Consider the following 17317-nt stretch of genomic DNA (forward strand, 5'->3'; position numbering starts at 1 on the left):
ATTTTTTTTCAGGAGGGTCCCTCATCTCATTTCTATGCCAGAATTCTTAATCAGGATGTTTTAATTTGTTAAATAGATCAAACTAAATTAAATTGATCTATCAAAGAAACATCTTTGGCTCCTTACCCTGCCAATATAAGTGTAACTCATCCACTGTAGCTCAACGCTCTTCGATTCATGTCTATCCTCATTTTTTTAAAGTGGACAGCTAACGGTAAGGAACCTACGGGTAGAAGCTGCAGTTGGAGCAACCATCTGACCAGTTCCATCATCGTATTATCTACGCTTCGCCTTCTAAAAAGTCATCTTCACTTATCCATTCATCGTGGTTCACCTTTTCCGAACGAGTTCATCGCAATGTTCGCGCTCAGTGATGCTTGACCATTCTGAATTCGCGTCAACGCCCTCATTCATGTACTTTACGGATCCCCGATCCTACTCCGTACAGGTAACGGACGCCCCGGCGCGGCGGCTGACGCTTGAAGAATGTACAGTGGATGCAGATCTTCGGAGACCACACGACGTCTACGGCCCCATCGTGCTTGCAGGTGAGCGTTTCCGTTCCGTGAATGCGAAAACGGTTGATTTCAGGAAAATGACTAACGAAATGTGGGCGCAGCGGTGACGCCGCTGCAAGTTTTCGTCGTCGCCTCGTCGCCAATGACTAACACAGCGGAATTCCTTATATGTACAATAGAAATGGAATGTAGGAAGCAAATGTGTTTCTTCTATGGAATAAGGAATTATTCACACCATGTTTCCAAAACGTATGGCCAGCTAATGAGAAATTCCATAGCGATACGATTATACTCGTCGGCTAATAGCGTGGAGACTAGTTGTGACCTCTGAAACTCTGAATAGCAAATGATTATCACTTATAGACATATTTTATGTTTATTTGTTAATTTATTTGCTTATTTACTCATTACGCTCAATGTCGTTCAGAAAATACAGAAAAAATTGCAGTGAATACAAGACGAAAAAAGAGAAAAAGGAATATAACGAGCAAAGATCACTTTCCAGAGCGATTCCGGCCTAGTTAAAAATCCAGTGCAAGGTAGATCAAGATGGAATTGTTTTAAGATTATCCAGAGCACCACGGCTAAAAAATGCAGAGAGAAAAGGCGTGGCAATGTTAGAAATCAGGAAAAGGGATAGGAGAAAAAGTGGAGTGAATATTTCGTACGAATTCCAAAATATACCGTGAAAACAATGTAGCTAGGCCTGGATGTAATTGTATTTGTTTTTGCAGAACTAAAAGAATGTTTTGTGGATAGAAACAAACAAAAAAGGGATCAACAAAGCGGAAAGTTTTGTTTTGAATAAACTTTGTTCCGTCGAAAAGCTTTTATTTTTATCTCTGTAACATAAGCGCAAAAATTTATATTTGTTGCTTATTTTATTATTTTTTGTTATATTACAATACCACATATTTTATATTGTGTATTTTATTTTTAATGAATTCAGAATTTACTTTTAACTACCTCCAGTAAAGTGTCACAACGTGATTAATTGGTTTTCCAGCATTTTTATCACTCCTCCACCATATCCGGGCTATACATCCTGTCTAGGATCGATCAGTAAGAATCGTCACGGTGATGCCACATTCATATCGTACGGTGAAAACATTTCCATAGAACCGGGTAAGACTTAAGATTATCGATTGGTTCGAAATATAGCCTAGACATCCTTACTTACAGCGAAAAAATTTCAACCCATTGAAAATGGAAAATTTTAAATTTCCCCCGATTTGTTTCGTATTTCTCTCGCTTATATTAATATGCAAAATATTTGTGACATTTTTACAATGTGTCAACGTCTGACACATCACACATTACACATCTGTGGAGTTTTTTGCCGAAACATTGCTAAAAAAATCTTGTAAATGGAAAATTGTATTCGTGTTGTTGTGGAAATTAAACTTCACAAGGAAAAATTATTTTAGTGAGAAATCCCACCTACCCTCGTCGTCCGCCTGCAGCCACTTCAGAAGAAAGGATGTTTTCATCCAGATCAGATTTTAAACTGAACAGTAGTCCACCGTTGGCATCGCCGGAAAATGATTCAGAATTTCAGGTAGGTTCAACTTTTTTCGGGAACATGTTCTCGGAAAAAGTATTTGAGCATGAATTTTTTTAAATGATAGCTGTTTGATTGAAGGATGAAAGGAACAATGGGGAAATGATCATAACAATCCCTATTTCCGGGAAATGGAATCAATACCAAGTTTCAGTAATTCAGAAACAAGGAGTGTAAACAAGAGTATTTATGGGGATAGAAGAAGAATAAAAAGAAGAAAAGAATCAGATTGAACAAAAAAATGTTGACTTGTAAATTTTTCAAATAAATATGTACAGCAAGTCAGATCCAATTTTCTAAATTTCCAAGAGAAAAATTCCGCAAAATTTAAACTGAATTTAAACTCTTTCTCATCTTGAATTAAGAAAACTGTCATTTACACACCAGAAATTCCTAGGAATTACAAAAATAAACCTTCTACGGTCTAGAAATCAATGCAAGGAGTATGCTGACGTTTATCTACATATATATTATATTTAGTTTTATTTCTCCCGTTCTCATTTGAAATATCGTATCAAAGGGAACGAAATCAACGGTAGCCAGGATGAAAGTCAATCGATGATATAAATCAGTTTTTTTGCGTTTTTTGCAGCGCTACATACGTTTATTTATCTTGTTTGCACTTATTGACAATACGGTACTCATTGTACAAATCTCTTTAGCCAGTTCAATGGATTTTAAGATGTGAAGAATGCATCAGTGGATTCTACACCTTGATTTCAATAAAATATGCCTCATTTTGATTCTAGAACCATTAAGACCGGACATCAAATTCATCCAGAAAGAATGAATCCATGTCCGATGTATATGTATGTATATATGGTGTGTAATACTTTTAGTTGCTACATCTCAAATGTTATACTTATAGGCATCACCCCACGAATCTGAGTTGGCACGGATTTCAGGTGGAGTACTCTCATACGGGATCGTAGATTGTGGAGAAAGGGGGTAATTCCGTCCATTTCTTTCGGGCCATTTTTTACGGCAATTAGGAAGAAATGGACGGAATCACCCACCTCTCCATCATCTACGACCCCGTATACGAATACTCCACCTGAAATCCGTACCACCTCAGATTCGTAGGGTGATGCTTTTAATTTTAATTAATTGATTTAATTATTAGTAATTTATCTAGCTCTAATGTTAAATTTTCATTTTAATTTATTGAGTTCATTGTTATTTAGTTTTTATTCAAATTGTTTGAAAAAACAATTTTTATATTACGAGAGTCCTACTACAACTCAAAAACATTTGCAAAACGTATGGTTGCTGTCTTGACGTCTACATAATTGAGCTCCACCTCTAATAAAACTCATACAGACATTTTAAAAATTACTATTATCATGCAACTTACTCTGATCCGAAGACTTCACATGTCATTTAGTTCTTCGGATCTGCAACGTTAAATTCCCTCTTTCTATTTTTTAAAATCTGATAGAAAGACAGTTAAAATCAATTCCATATTTTATGGAATTAATTTGAGTATCCACTAAAAAAGTTCTGTGAACCAACACATTCCTACATTATCATCCAGAAATTAAATCAATTAAGTAGTTAATCAATTAATTGACTACAATTAAAAAATACCTTACAGTACACAATAAATCAAATACTGAACATTTTTTTTATAAAAAAAACCTTAACACATAACATCTTTCAAATATAAATATAACAAATCTATTTCTAGCCCCTTCTGACCCCGTTCCTCCAAAATTCAGCGGGTTTAAAATTCTTTCTGTTCCCGTTATCGAAAGAAGATCGGTAGGTTCTCTGTGCTCTTCTTAACTGTTGAACAAGTTCTAGGCACTTAAGCATGAAAACCTTTCAATTTACGGCACCTTTTCCCGAAAAGTTCAGAAATCAGAAGCCAGAAAATTACGATAATTTCCCTTTGTTCACCTGAAAAACTTCGCTAATTGTTGTTGTCAAAGACATGGGTTGTTAGTTACAAGAAAAAATCTACGGAATTTATGAGCAAAGGTTTTGTTCACCACAAGGAACCCGTTAGGTGGTTCATATTATCCTCTTTTCTGCTTCTTTCACATGTAATTCTGCTATAGTTAGTCTTTTTTCCTCAAAAATCTCCTTCAGAACCCGTCATACAACTTTTCCGGTCTGTTTTGATCTTATGTTGACCTTGTGAATAATTACAGGTTGTTTTGCAATTTACATTCCTTTGTGCACTCCTGTGTCGGTTGAGGAAAAACCCCCTCAAAGCGAGACAACACTGCCGGAAGCACGGCTAACCGGCGCTAAATGGGTGCAACGTTAAGTTCACACTAATTCGTAGACATTTACCAGTAGTATTTACCGGATGAAGAGTTACCTTGAGTTCTCCGTAGGAAAAAAGCCCCTCTGTATTTTTGGAACCATGTTTTTGAGAGGAAGAGTGACTTTTAGAATTTCTTTGTAGAGTTTTGAGGGATTTTCCGGATTTTTTGAGGAGGAATACCAAGAAACACTACCTTTACCTTCTACAACTGAAAGAGAAGAGAAGGTATAGCGCAATGGTAAAAGCTTCCGCCACAACTGCACGATCGATGGTTCGGAACCACCCTCGTGCTAACCAACCTTTCTATCCCTCCGGAGTCTATACATCAGTACGAAATTCCTCGGGAGGAATAAAAACTTGACTCGATACCTCATCGAGTAGAGTCTGCGTAGGTCTGCGTATGGGTGCATACGTCTCCATTAAAGACATCGTATCACGTAGTTGACACACAGTGTGGAAACAACACGTCGTACTCCAAGTCTTCGATCAGGTATCCACACCAATTGCCGTAATTTCCTGATACAATACGATTCACTGTAACGCTTTTTCGGTATCGACCTCTGCACATTTTTGCAAAAACTTTCCTAGCGCTATGGAAATATTCCAATGTATCGCAAAATTGGGATCTCTCAACGAGCAGAAAAGGGTAGGACTGTAGTTCACGAGTATTTATTTATTTATTTATTTATTTGAAAACACCCGTGAGTATCCCACAAATCCAAAACAACAAGGAACACAGCTCATAAGGATTTCAGCTAATTCTCGTACAGGAAATTAGGCTCTTTTTAGCATATTGTGCGGTAAGTTGACAGGAGATTCTCCTCCTGAAGAAGCTGAGAAATCCCCACGCTTATAACGGGGATCACGCTCAATTCCTTCCATAAACCAAGAAAAACGCGTGCGGTAGTATCCCTGTGTGATTCTATCTCTCCAACGATACATGTTATTACGCTATAGAACTCAAACAACTCCGTCTTCGTTCAACGTCTGTGATTCAACTAATATGCCTCTTGCGATTTGCGCGAGTAAGCGGTAGAAGCTGTCTTACCCGTGCAAATCGCGGACGCCTTACAAATTCCACCGTTGTATAGCCCGTAATAAGCTGTATCGTTGGGGAATAAGATCACATGCACAGCTAATGTACACGTATATTTTCGATTTATTTGTTTAGGAGGGAGAACAAATTAAGCGTGATCCTTGTCATGCTCGTGAAGTACACAAATTCCTACCTTATTAGTGCTTATGTTCGACTGTCCTTGGATCTTTTCATGTTGAATACGTAGCTTTGATTGACCGTATATCCCTTCCACAATCAACTCGTACAAATATTCCAAGATCGAAAAACTCCTGGAACGTTGTCATTAACCTAATAACGACATGGCGCTTTTCTGCGTATCTGGTGTAAATCAACTTTTACGAGCTGTATTTGAACAAGGAAATAGTAGTGTTAGACTATAATAGATCCATTAGGTGCAAGAAACTTCTTTTTTCCGGAAAAAAAAATTTGGGGAATATTGAAAAAAAACACTGAAAAGTGTTGTCAAAGTGTTGAATGGAGCAAATCGCGTTCTTCTTTGTTTTGATTTATAGCTGTGTATGAAATTTCATTCCATTATTATTTTTTGGATCACAAACCGCAGCAAAGGCAGTGGACCATTAAAGGAAAACGGAAGACAAAAATCTCTTCATCGGCGCGGAAAGTGATAATGCGCTGCCACTTTCTGCGATGAAAATGTGGTTCTAAATCTGACTTAAAAAAAAGAAAACTGTAACAGAATTGTAGTATGCGTTATTTTCCAATAAAATAAAAAGAGAAATTGAACGAAAAAAGCATTGAAGATGAAAATAAGGTATTGTTCAACTCGAACATCTCTCTCTCCCTCCCCCTTCCGAACAGAGAAATCATTGCACCGGTGCAATGGAAGATATTATTCGGAGCAAGCAAGCAAAGTACTGTTTGGATGACCCGAAAGGATCGGAACACCACCAGCAAAAATGTATTGATTTCGAAAAGAACGCGTTGAAAAAAAAATAATTTCTACGTGAAATTATGTTGGTTTGATGTTTGCTTCAAACCATTCAGAAAAATTCTAACGTGCATTTTAACAGAACCATGGAAAACCAGTGAAAATGCAATAATAAATTGAGAAGATGAACCAGAAAGAAGGAACGGTGGGAAAAATAGGCGAAGGAAAGGGGAAATTTGCAAAAAAAAATATCAGAAAGGATGATCGTATCGTTTGGAAATGAACTACCAGAAAAGGAAGAAGAAAGAATGCTCCAGTTAGTTATTGATTTAATTCATGTAGATTCATTCTGAAAAAATTGTGAAATAAAAACTAGTTGATAACTGAAGCGGAGTCTTTTTTTTCAACAAATAAAAAGGAACTTTAACCTAATGAGAGTAGACAGGCTGGATCTCGAAAATCGAAAATTAAATTTGAAAAAAGATAAGAGAGCATAACGTGGAAATAAAAGCATAAAAACATGAGTGTATTGGGAATTGTCTGATGTAGAGAACGAAGAAGTAAAGGAATATTACTGGTATAACAAATTTTCTCACCCATTCCTTCTTCCTTCATTTATTTCCTCTTTACTCATACGTTTCTACATTGTCGACTATCCATTAATTAATGGAAAAGTAAATATATAAAGATAGAATCAATGAAAAACTGAAAGAGTGGAAAAGTGAGATGAGGAGGAAGGAAAAGGAAGCAAAAGCAGGGAAAGTAGTATCTGGAGAGAAAGGCTTGAATTTGGCTCAAATTCTTAATTGCAAACATTTCAGTTGGATCTTGATCCACCATCGAAGAAATCCTCGCAAGTTGCGTCCGCCTCTTCCGGTTACGGCTCCTCATCCGGTGAATCTGATCAGGAGATCAGTGAGCAGGTCCTTCCGTCAGATCCGTATTACACCACAAAATAAATATCCGCCTTTTTTTGTAGTTGTCCCTGAAAGAGACGATGAGCGAAAGTACGAGATCGGGCGGCGTATTCGTGGGACGTCGTGAACGACAGGTAATTTTTCATGGAATCATTCACTCTCAACAGTAACTGTAATTGTTTTGAAATCCGGGCTGAATTCGGGTCACCGCCGCGACGCTCGGCCACACCTCCCCCAACTGATTCATTCGGATCAAAAAAAAAGGAGAGATCTATTTGCAGTTTGTGGACAGATGGCGGCGACGTAGCGTACCGGCGTCGTTGCGCAGCGCATTCACCGATGATGTGATGAGAATTCTACAGAAGGACGGACATGTGATTCGTGTGGAGACCGATGCGGTGAGTTCATGGATTGGATTCAGTTTTAGTTTCCGGAGAACTGAACACCTCGATAGCGTCATCGGCGCCGGCGAGGTCGATGGCGATCCATCGCGCGAAGGTGAGTGACCGCCGCCGCCGATCGCTGCGTCATTTGCGGCGGTCGTCAACGGCCGATTTTGCCACCGCAGCGCAGGCCATATTTTTTCTTCCGTCGGTCTGTACTTTTGTAAAGTCAAGGTCTTCTCGTAACAGGTTTTAGTTCATAAATCTTCTCTCACGCCCCTCTTCTTCTTATCTAAGTGGTTACAGATATCCAGATATCCAGATCACTTCTTTGTAGCTGCGCAGACAAACCATGGAAATACTTATGGGAATTTCTTGTTTTCCTGCTTGCAATCAAATTCTTCCGAAATGTTTTTTTTCCGGTACTTGTGTGCCATTTATCCTTTCTCATCTCGTTCCTTGCAAAAAAAAATCCGAAAAACACTCTCTCGAAAATTATGGAATCCCTTCTACCAAGAGTTACACATTTTTTAAAGGCTACTCTACTTGAAGGCTGCTCTAGGCTAGTTGAATGTAGTTTTCCAAGTTTTCCTTCGATATTTTCCCGTATGAACGCCAAAAAATAGAATTCCTTTTTTTCATTTTCGTCTCCATACCTTTTCCTAGGGTGCGAAACATGCCTCCCCTCAAACATAAAATTTCAGAGAACAACCACCTAGATACTGTATACTTTGTCCTTTATTTGAGACCTCCTTCAGAATTTTCGAAGTACTTGCTTATCTTTTGATCTCTTTTGATCTCCATTACCGATTGATTTTCTTACGAAGTCGTCCAATGTGGTCGCAAGGGTCTCTACATATAGAAATTTGGACCTCTTCTTAAGAATCTTGAAGAATCTTTAGTTAATCTATGTTCACTAAAACTTTCAATCCATTTCTTCCTCTTTCTTTTTTTCTCTTTCTCCTCTCTTTTTTCTCAAAGATTTGCTTTTCTAAATATTTTCTAGTTTTCGCATTGAGGTTCCTCACTTATATTTATTCTAACTCAACATTTTAATTTCCTTTTTCATCTTCATATCCTCCTATATGGTCCTAGGCCTTTTGGGATTTTCGGACGGTTGCACCAAGTTTCTTTCCTCAAATTTTTCATGCATGAGAAATCTAGCACAGCTTTTCGGACGTATTTTTTGTCCATCTGCTTATCCTGAGATTTGCAGAAAAAAATTAGAGCTCGGATCACGTTACACATGAACTTGCTTGTGTACTCTCGTAAAAATTAAGGGCATCTTTAGAGAGATCTAAAAAAATTACGGGCTAATCTCCTTTCGGCTGTATATTTTTACCTCCCAATATTTTAATTTTTTTTTCAAATCGTAGGATCCTGGTCGTTGAAGGATGCTAGAAATTCCACATTAGAAATCTCCTCAGTTTTTCGATGCAACCTTCTCGTACTTCTTCTTCTTTGCATTTCCAGCACATCATTCCTTTGTAGAGCTGTACTTCTCGTTGAGAACCTTTTTTTTATGGGAATAGGACACTCGCGCGTGCACGCGCGAACATCTCCATGTTGACGATTTCCATGTAATTTTCGAAAAACCAAGGAAATTCCCGTGTAGACGTTCCCGAACGTCTCAGCAAATAATGCGGCATCTCGAGAAACACGTTAGTTCCATCCAGATCTTAAGCAAACTTTGTACTTTTCATTTCCTTTGCACGTGTTTTCAGCTTAGAAATTGTGACAACTTTTTCACTGGGAAAATCACTAGATCCTAGGAAAATTTCTACTTTTCACATATTCACTCATAACTGCAGATTTCTGCAAAAATTTGCTCTTTTTTTACCATTTTCTTTGCTTTCGTTCATTGATTTTTCTCAACTTCTTCTCTTTTTTTCCCTGGAAATACTTGAGCATTTGAATGCCTTCATGTTGTTTTTTTCTGTGCCAAAACAAATTTTGGTCTATTGTTATTATTGTTGTTATTAATAACTATTAACGATTTTTGGAAGAAATTTATAAGCCTCAGATACTTTTTTTGTTATTCTTCAAAAAGAAACTTTATATTTTCTTTTCTTTTTATTTTTTTAAATTAACCTTTTCGAAACTTTTTTCAAAATTTTTATTAACTTTTAAAAAGCTCTCGTTTCGATGAGTTTTTGTAGTAGTGTTTCCGTTGCGAATCTCTTGGAAGATGGTTTAAGAAGTTCTTTAATGTCACCTGTGAAAAAACGATTTTACCGCTTCAAATCAAAATCATCTTTGAATTTCTGGTTTCAAATCAGATTTATATAGTAAACCAAAAGGTGACCCACAATCGAATTTCCCCATGGTGGTCAGAGATCTCCCGTGTCGCGGATGCCGATTTCTCGAAGGTTACTGCGTAATTTCCCGAGTGTTCCTTCCTTTGCTCTTGCGTGGATCATCTTATCGATTTTTTTCCCTTTCAGATTTTTCCGCATGACTGGTACTATTCCCGTATATACTAAACAGTAATCGATTACTTTCACGCCTGATTGCTGATCCTCTTTGCTGCGATAAGTGTCTATCAGACGCTTGTGTTGACATATACAAGGTCACTTCCGACGTGTTTTTAGTGTTCCATTCGTAATACGGGTCTCCTTTCGCCGTTTCGCATGTTTAGAAGAGATGTTTGGCGTAAATTTCACCATCCATATTTTCTTGTTTTTGGAGAACTCACGAATATTTTCCTAAAACTTCTCCATTGCACCATTTTTTGTTTTGCATTAGATATTACAAAATCAGTCTTCATGGTTACCAGTCTTTTCAGCTCTCTTATACTAGTAATTTTTATGGATTTTTCAAACGAAGCCTTTGGAACTACCGTAGTGAGATCTTCTTGATCTGTAGAGTTGTAGAAAGACGTTTATACCACAGGATAATAAAATTTGCCCCGAAAAATCTATAGTCGTATACGTTTTTGTAACAAATTACCAAATTCTGGAAGAAAGTAATGTTAACAGGAATTGAAGTAGAAATAACAAAAATAATAACAATAATAATAGAAAGGAATAATTGCAAGAAAACAGTAGCCCTCATTCGACAAGAACTACATAGAGGTGTTGGTCACTATTCGAAAAATTCCGGTTTTTAAAATTTTCCGAATGATTTTTCTAAAATAAGTTATGATGAGAATAGCAATGAATTCACTCAGATGAGGCTTGAAGAAATTAATGTTCGACTCGGTCAACAATAAATCTGCTCCCATCCAATCAAATTTGTAAAAATTTCGCTTTTTTTCTCTCTCTCTTTCCTTTTTTCTTCTTTCTTTCAAAATAATTGTAGTTCAAAAAATGCAAGTTTGCACACAAACGTATTGCTTTACTAGTTGCTCTTCTCATTTGCTGTTATAGCTTTCAAATTAATATTCCAAGACAACACTTTCCTTTCCGTTAATTACCCTTTTCGTCTGGAATTACGAATTAGTGTTGTTCCCTGCTTTTTGTTTTGTCCCACGCCCGCCCACGATTACGGTGAAATATGGCGGAATTTTGAAAAATTGACCTTTCGTCTCCCACTCAGATCGTTATTCTGCCAAGGAATAGGCAAGATAATCTGAAGACCGTTATCGCCTCATCGAACAACATTTTTGGAGATTTTTCCAATTCTGAAAAGTGTGGGTCCAATTATTGCAAATTATTTTTCCAGTGTCCCTGTAACTATCGGGAATTACTTGCCGAAAAAATTCATTTCAGAATTCTGTTTCAGCATAAATCACGATAACTATTTACAATATGAAACGAAACCTTTTTCCTGTCTTCTCATTTTTTACTTCCTTGTTTTTTTTATGTTCTTCATTTCTTTTTCATTCTGAGAAATGTTGCAACATCGATGTTTAAACTGAAACTGAACCTTTTTTTTCAATTTACGAAAAAATCTCCGATAAACCTTAGATATTCGCTATAATTCACAACATTTTCATAGCTTTCTTCTAAGATGACGACAATACAAAAATATCCCACATAAAAGACCGAACTACTGTATATCTGTTGCTGTAGGTTAGATTCTTCAGATTGAAACCTTATGAGCTATGAAAGAGTCCGGAGGTTATTTTTTTTTCTCACCGGGAACAGCGCTACTTCAAGGACCCATTCTGATTTTATTGCTAGATAAGGTTCGTCTAGTTAAGAAAACTCAGATAGGGCGCTGCAGCATCATTGCAGGGTGTGCGCGGTGAGCTGTTCTGAGTTCTTTTTTCTAGGATTCTTTGACTTAAAACTTATTTATATAGCTCATTCATTATGTTTCTGGACTCCAATAACACGGAACAATTTTTAAAGAATTTATTTATCATGCTATTGACAAACCTCTTGTTTACTTTTTTGTGACGGGAAAAACAAGAGGGATTCTTTTTGGACATTTGAGGATATGAGAACATTAGGTGAGAGAAAAATGGATTAGATAACAGAAAAAAATAGAAAATAAAAAATGAATAGATAAATATAAATAGAAAAGAGTCTTTTTTCAAAATGCTCTTCGAACTCTGCAAAAGTCGCGTTCGTTTTCTTGAAACAGAAAATACCAATTTTCATGGTGATATCTTTTCTCTAGAAGTAAAATTAACTTCTCCACCAAAATCTCCAATCCAGAAATCCACGTTACGGGTCGAGGGGAATTGAGAGCTTGGAAGACGGCAAACGGTGCAGCGACTGTCTTTCTCGTTTCCTTTCAAGATTTCAATCATGTTCTTAGTCAGTGTCATTAAACAACTTGAAGAAGAAACATTTCTGGGAACAAACCCCGCCCATCTTCTTTGCCACCTGCTGCTGTTGTTCGGTCTTCGCGCCGTCCGTCTCGTTGCGTTAGTCTCGCAGTCTCGTCGTGTTGGTTATGTTGGTGCGCGAAAAAAAAACGCGCCAACGTTTGCTTTGTTTCTTTGGGCGGATGACCTTCGCTTTCATTCGAATAGGCCGTAACGAGACAGTAAGATGATGCCTACGTCTCGGTGTTTATGCTTTCTACGTCGTCTACGACCACCAGTAGTAGCCTACTGTAGTCACCGATAGTGCATAGACAGCTACACATTCGTGCGCGGACGAGCAATGACTGTTATTTACCCGCAGACGCACTTCAAATCATCATCAGCATCATATGTGTATGCGTATGTTTCTAGCAAACATCCGCTACGACGTCACCGCCGCCTCCTAAGCTGCCGGCCGGCCGCTCCTTCTTCGCCGCCGCCGCGGTGATGATGGACATACGTCGTCGACGTAGTGTCAGACGCATTCACTTCCTCATTAGAGCCACATTCGACCGCATTAAACCTCGATTAGCCCCCGCCCGAACATGTTCTTCTCATTAGCTAAGCCGTACCGTATGACGGTGCTAATCCCTAGCTGACGATCTCACCTAACAACATCCAGGTCGCTCTGCCAGCTGACCACCCAAACCTTCGTCCTGAATCCACACTAAATTTGCTCGCAGAATCGCTGTTTTTTCTGCTGCAATTTCTAGGAAATTAATTGTAAAGTGCATCCGTGTCCCCCGCTCATCGTGGTCATTACAGCTGTCCCCGTAGTCTAATTGGAGAATTCCCTCTCTACACACACCGTCTGCGACTCATAAAGAAAACTGCTCATAGGTTTTACATTTTTCTCCCCGAATCCTGTGGATTTCTTCCAGTTCTCATCTTCAAACGCATGTAGACTACGGTCGAAACAGAAAAGCTATAAGATGTCTACGGATTTCCCATTTTTGTTCCTGTTCCTCAATATGTTTGGAAAAGCGAAGCGCACCTGATTTTCTGCGCCACAGCTTCTGCGACATTCAATGCAGAACATCAGATTTCTTTTCGTAATCCTGAACCTTCTGAATCCTTCACCCAATGTTTTCTTGAAGGATTTCCTTTAAAAACTCAGCAGCAGAGCGTTTTGTTGGGTATCCGTTGGATATTTTCTGCTCTTTTCTCGACTGAGTACTGAACAGCATCTGTCTGTTCATTACCCACTGATATCCATTAGAATAACCAAAACTTCTTGAAAAATTCTGGAACCTCTATGAACCACTCTCTCGCACAACTCATATACAAATCTTCTGCCCCGTTATGTGTGTTTTAGGGAATTTCTTTTGCTTTTCCTCACTCTGGTTTTTTATCCGTTTTCTGGGATTTTCAGGCAACCATTGTGGTCCTCTTCAAATAGTTCTAGCTGATTTCCTTAATTTTATTTTTTCGATCTTTTTATTTTTCTAATGGGTTCCTTGAAGGGTTCAGTAATTTTGCTAGCAAACTTGAAAACAGTTCGTAAAGTTTACCTCGGCTGTCTCGAAACAACGTTGCTTGGAACACTATGCTAAGAGTAATTTTACTACTGTTCTGTTTTTTTTGGACGAGTTTTCTCGAGAAGTCTTAGCTTGGGAACCTGATTAGAAGTCGAAAACAATTAACTCACAAAGGATAGTTGATTACCAAGGCGAAGCTATGCTTTTGCGTGATGATTAGCTTCAGTTAAGTTTTCTTATTGTTTACCGTCTCGCTATTAGCCGACGGAAATATCGCTTTGTGAGCATGTTTGGCTTTTACAAAGTCTTAACAATTCTCAGAAAAGTAAAATTTGAAATTTTAGCTTGTCACTGATGTATTTTTGATGTTTCCACAGGACTTCGGTGAATCTTCCTATTCCCTTATTTTTTTCCCTTATTATTTTTATTCCTACTTTAATTTACTCTAGAAGAGTAAATTAAATATTGTTATTAATTACTTCACTTCATTTTTCGATTCTAATATTTGCCTATTTATTTGCTCTAATATCCAGCATCAACCGACAAATTTAATCAATTGTCAATAAAAAATAAGAGTTAGATAAATATTTTGCATTACCATCAAGTGGAATATATGATAGAGAGAGTTTACAAAGAATCGAGCTCTTTGTAATTTGCCATACTTCAAATAGAAAATTCTCGAAAAGGATTGGAATATTCGGAAGCAGATATTTGTTATTAGCAATGATTCCATACGATAAAAGTGTGCGATTCAGCAGATCCACCGTGGATTTGAGCGTGAGACCGCCACATGTTTGATCAGCTGATAATTCCGGCAGCTGACTGTTACGGTCACACCGAGATGAGCTGAACTGTTCGTTATCACAGCTCTGTGTCCGGTTGTCTCTGATCTTCTGCCTTCGTTGTTTCTCCTCTTTGTCTTTCTTTCCCCGTCTCTTTCTCTTTTCTTCCTTTTGCATCCGTCTCTCTCTCTTTTCCGCTCTCTCTCTCTCTGTTTTCTGAATGCTTCCGTAAGTTCATTTCTTTTCACGTTCATGCATTTTCATTAAAAGTTAGCTGGCCTAAGTGGAATTTATGGAAGTCATCGCCCTCCTGCTATTGTCTGGAAAGGGCAACACAGTATATTTCCATTGTAAGCAGCCTTTCTCTGAACACTGCCACCATTAGCTCTACGCTCCTTTTCGTCTTCATGGTATTTCTAAAGAATACTGACGTCTTCTTAAACTTTCTCGAGGATTGCCTAAAGGATATGTCTTTAGGATACCGGCGAAACTCTAAATATGGAAATTCGAGGTGCCAGACGTCCTGAATCGGTCATGCAACTTGCAAGAAGGTTTGGAGAGATCAGCGCAGCGCAGGTACAGGCTTTCTTGCGGTATTCGACAGTGTTTAAGGAGCTCAGAAGAACAGTAAAATGTACAGTAACTTGAGTGGAATATAAACGCGAAAAATTCACATAAACAATCTGAGTAGTAATTTTAAATCAATTTTTTAAATTAATCGGAGTAGCAACATTAAAGGATAAAGGAAAAAGTCACTGGCGTATCAATCCACTTGGGATGCGCCAACGCGTTTTACTGGAATTGGTAAAGATAATAATAATAAGTAATATCATTAAATAATCGGAATAAATAATCTGATCAGATTTCCGTCATGGTCAGATTTTGTATGGTAGGAATTTAACAAGCAACTAGACACGACAAGCATTTATTGTAGTCGGTCCCAATTATTTTCAACCGGAGGATCGCGTCGCGTACGCTTGATGCAACGCATATTCGTCCTCTGTTCGACACAAAATCCCTCTTTCATCTGCCTCAGTTCAAGGCCCGGAAGCGCAATTCGTCCACTCTGGGTTGAACATATTTGAAGGAATCACCCCACGAATCTGAGGCGGGTTTCAGGTGGAGTATTTGTATACGGGATAGTAGATTATGGAGAGAGGATGATTCCGTCCATTTCTTCCTAATTGCTGTAAAAAAACGGCCCCGAAGATGCGGCGCCGCACAAGGCTGGCGCGCTCCAGTCGAACTCCTTGCAGAAAAAAGCGCACCGGAACGCTCGAAGCCATATCTTCCAGGCCTTTTTTTACGGCAGTTAAGAAGAAATGTACGGAATCACCACCTCTCCATAATCTGCGATCCCGTATACGAATACTCCACCTGGAATCCGTACCACCTCAGATTCGTGGGGTGATGCCTTTAACAACAGCTATACAACAGCTATATGTATATTGTTTTATTATTATGTAATCCATAAAAAATGACCGTTTTCATATCTCTTCTTAAATACCACAACTAACTGAAAACCTACGGTAGTCAAATAATTAATTAGTAAGCTTACCAGCTTCAATTAATTATTTAATTGCAAAAGTAACGTTTGCTAAACTTCTCTGAATAGAGCTAGGTATAAAAAGGGATACCATTCAGGAAATTCTTGGAAAAGCACTGCTTAAATCGAATATACATGCATATTTTGTATAAAATTGATAAAATATTCATAGAAAAAGAAATTTTGATTTCTAAAATTTTTTCTTTGCAAATTCCAACTGGATGTTCTTTATCCGGGGTTCCGGGGGATGTTCTCTGAGCTTCTTCTACGGACACTTTGCTAATCGCAACATATTCGTGTCACTTTGATTTTACGTTGGATTTCTGACGTACGGTCAATTTTTTTCTGGAACCATCCAGAAGCATTTCTTTGACAGGTGTTTATCAAGTTTTATCGCAACACCGAACGAATCGCACTAACGTTTCCAATCTTTAGTGCTCACCAAATCAAAAAATTTTCCTTACATGCATGATTTCCTTTGATTTTTTTTTGTGAAAATTATTATTACTTCTAATTGGAGCTGTGATCAGGCAGCTCATTTAACGTTGGAAAAGTTATCCACTACAACAGAATTCTAAGTAGTTAGTCTAGTCTAATTCTAAGAATTTTCTATTCTAACAATTCGATGTAAGCAGTGCTTTTCCAAGAAATCCCTGAATGGTATTCCTTTTCTATGCTTAGTATTGGTATTCGTAGTAATTTAGCGAAGTAAGGTCTTCTGTGTTATTTATTTTACCCACTAGTGAATCAGCACTGGAGGGTAAGAGGCTAATGGCCAGGCGCTGGCGCTAATACCAAAAATGTTGCCCCCCTTCCTCCCTTAGAAAAGCTGGATAAAGGTAATTGGCTTTTTGATTTAGTTTTGAATATTATTTCTGAATTTCCTATCAAAAAATTAAATTCGAACGATTAGCAAATTAAACAAATTAAGTTGCATGTAATTGCTATATTAATTTGTTACTTTACTACTATATTAAATTACTTGCTATGTTATCCTATAATTACTTTAATTACGATATTATTTTGTAATTACTTTCGAATATATGCCCTTTAAAAATGCGTATGTAAAGTAAAAAAAAATGCTAACGTACGACTTCAATGTGCTTTTTTGTTCGGCTATTAGCCTCATTGACATTG

At 37.7% G+C, this 17317-nt stretch overlaps 1 protein-coding gene across 2 annotated transcripts in view; it reads left to right on the forward strand.

The window, feature by feature from the left end:
- Positions 1-486: 486 nt before the first annotated feature.
- RB195_009380 (uncharacterized protein) overlaps positions 487-17317 on the forward strand; it is a gene marked incomplete at both ends in the record, with an annotated part of 29912 nt that continues 13081 nt past the window's right edge. The window contains 8 exons of one of the 2 annotated variants that reach the window (XM_064189914.1): positions 487-548; positions 1525-1643; positions 1946-2076; positions 2161-2232; positions 7140-7241; positions 7298-7369; positions 7517-7633; positions 15112-15210. In XM_064189914.1, coding sequence (XP_064047496.1) covers positions 487-548; positions 1525-1643; positions 1946-2076; positions 2161-2232; positions 7140-7241; positions 7298-7369; positions 7517-7633; positions 15112-15210 — 774 coding nt within the window. The remainder of the gene's footprint in view (positions 549-1524; positions 1644-1945; positions 2077-2160; positions 2233-7139; positions 7242-7297; positions 7370-7516; positions 7634-15111; positions 15211-17317) is intronic. The other variant, XM_064189913.1, reaches the window with a different exon arrangement.

This window comes from Necator americanus, chromosome III (genome assembly GCF_031761385.1).
Source record: "Necator americanus strain Aroian chromosome III, whole genome shotgun sequence".
In the NCBI taxonomy this organism is placed as follows: domain Eukaryota; kingdom Metazoa; phylum Nematoda; class Chromadorea; order Rhabditida; family Ancylostomatidae; genus Necator; species Necator americanus.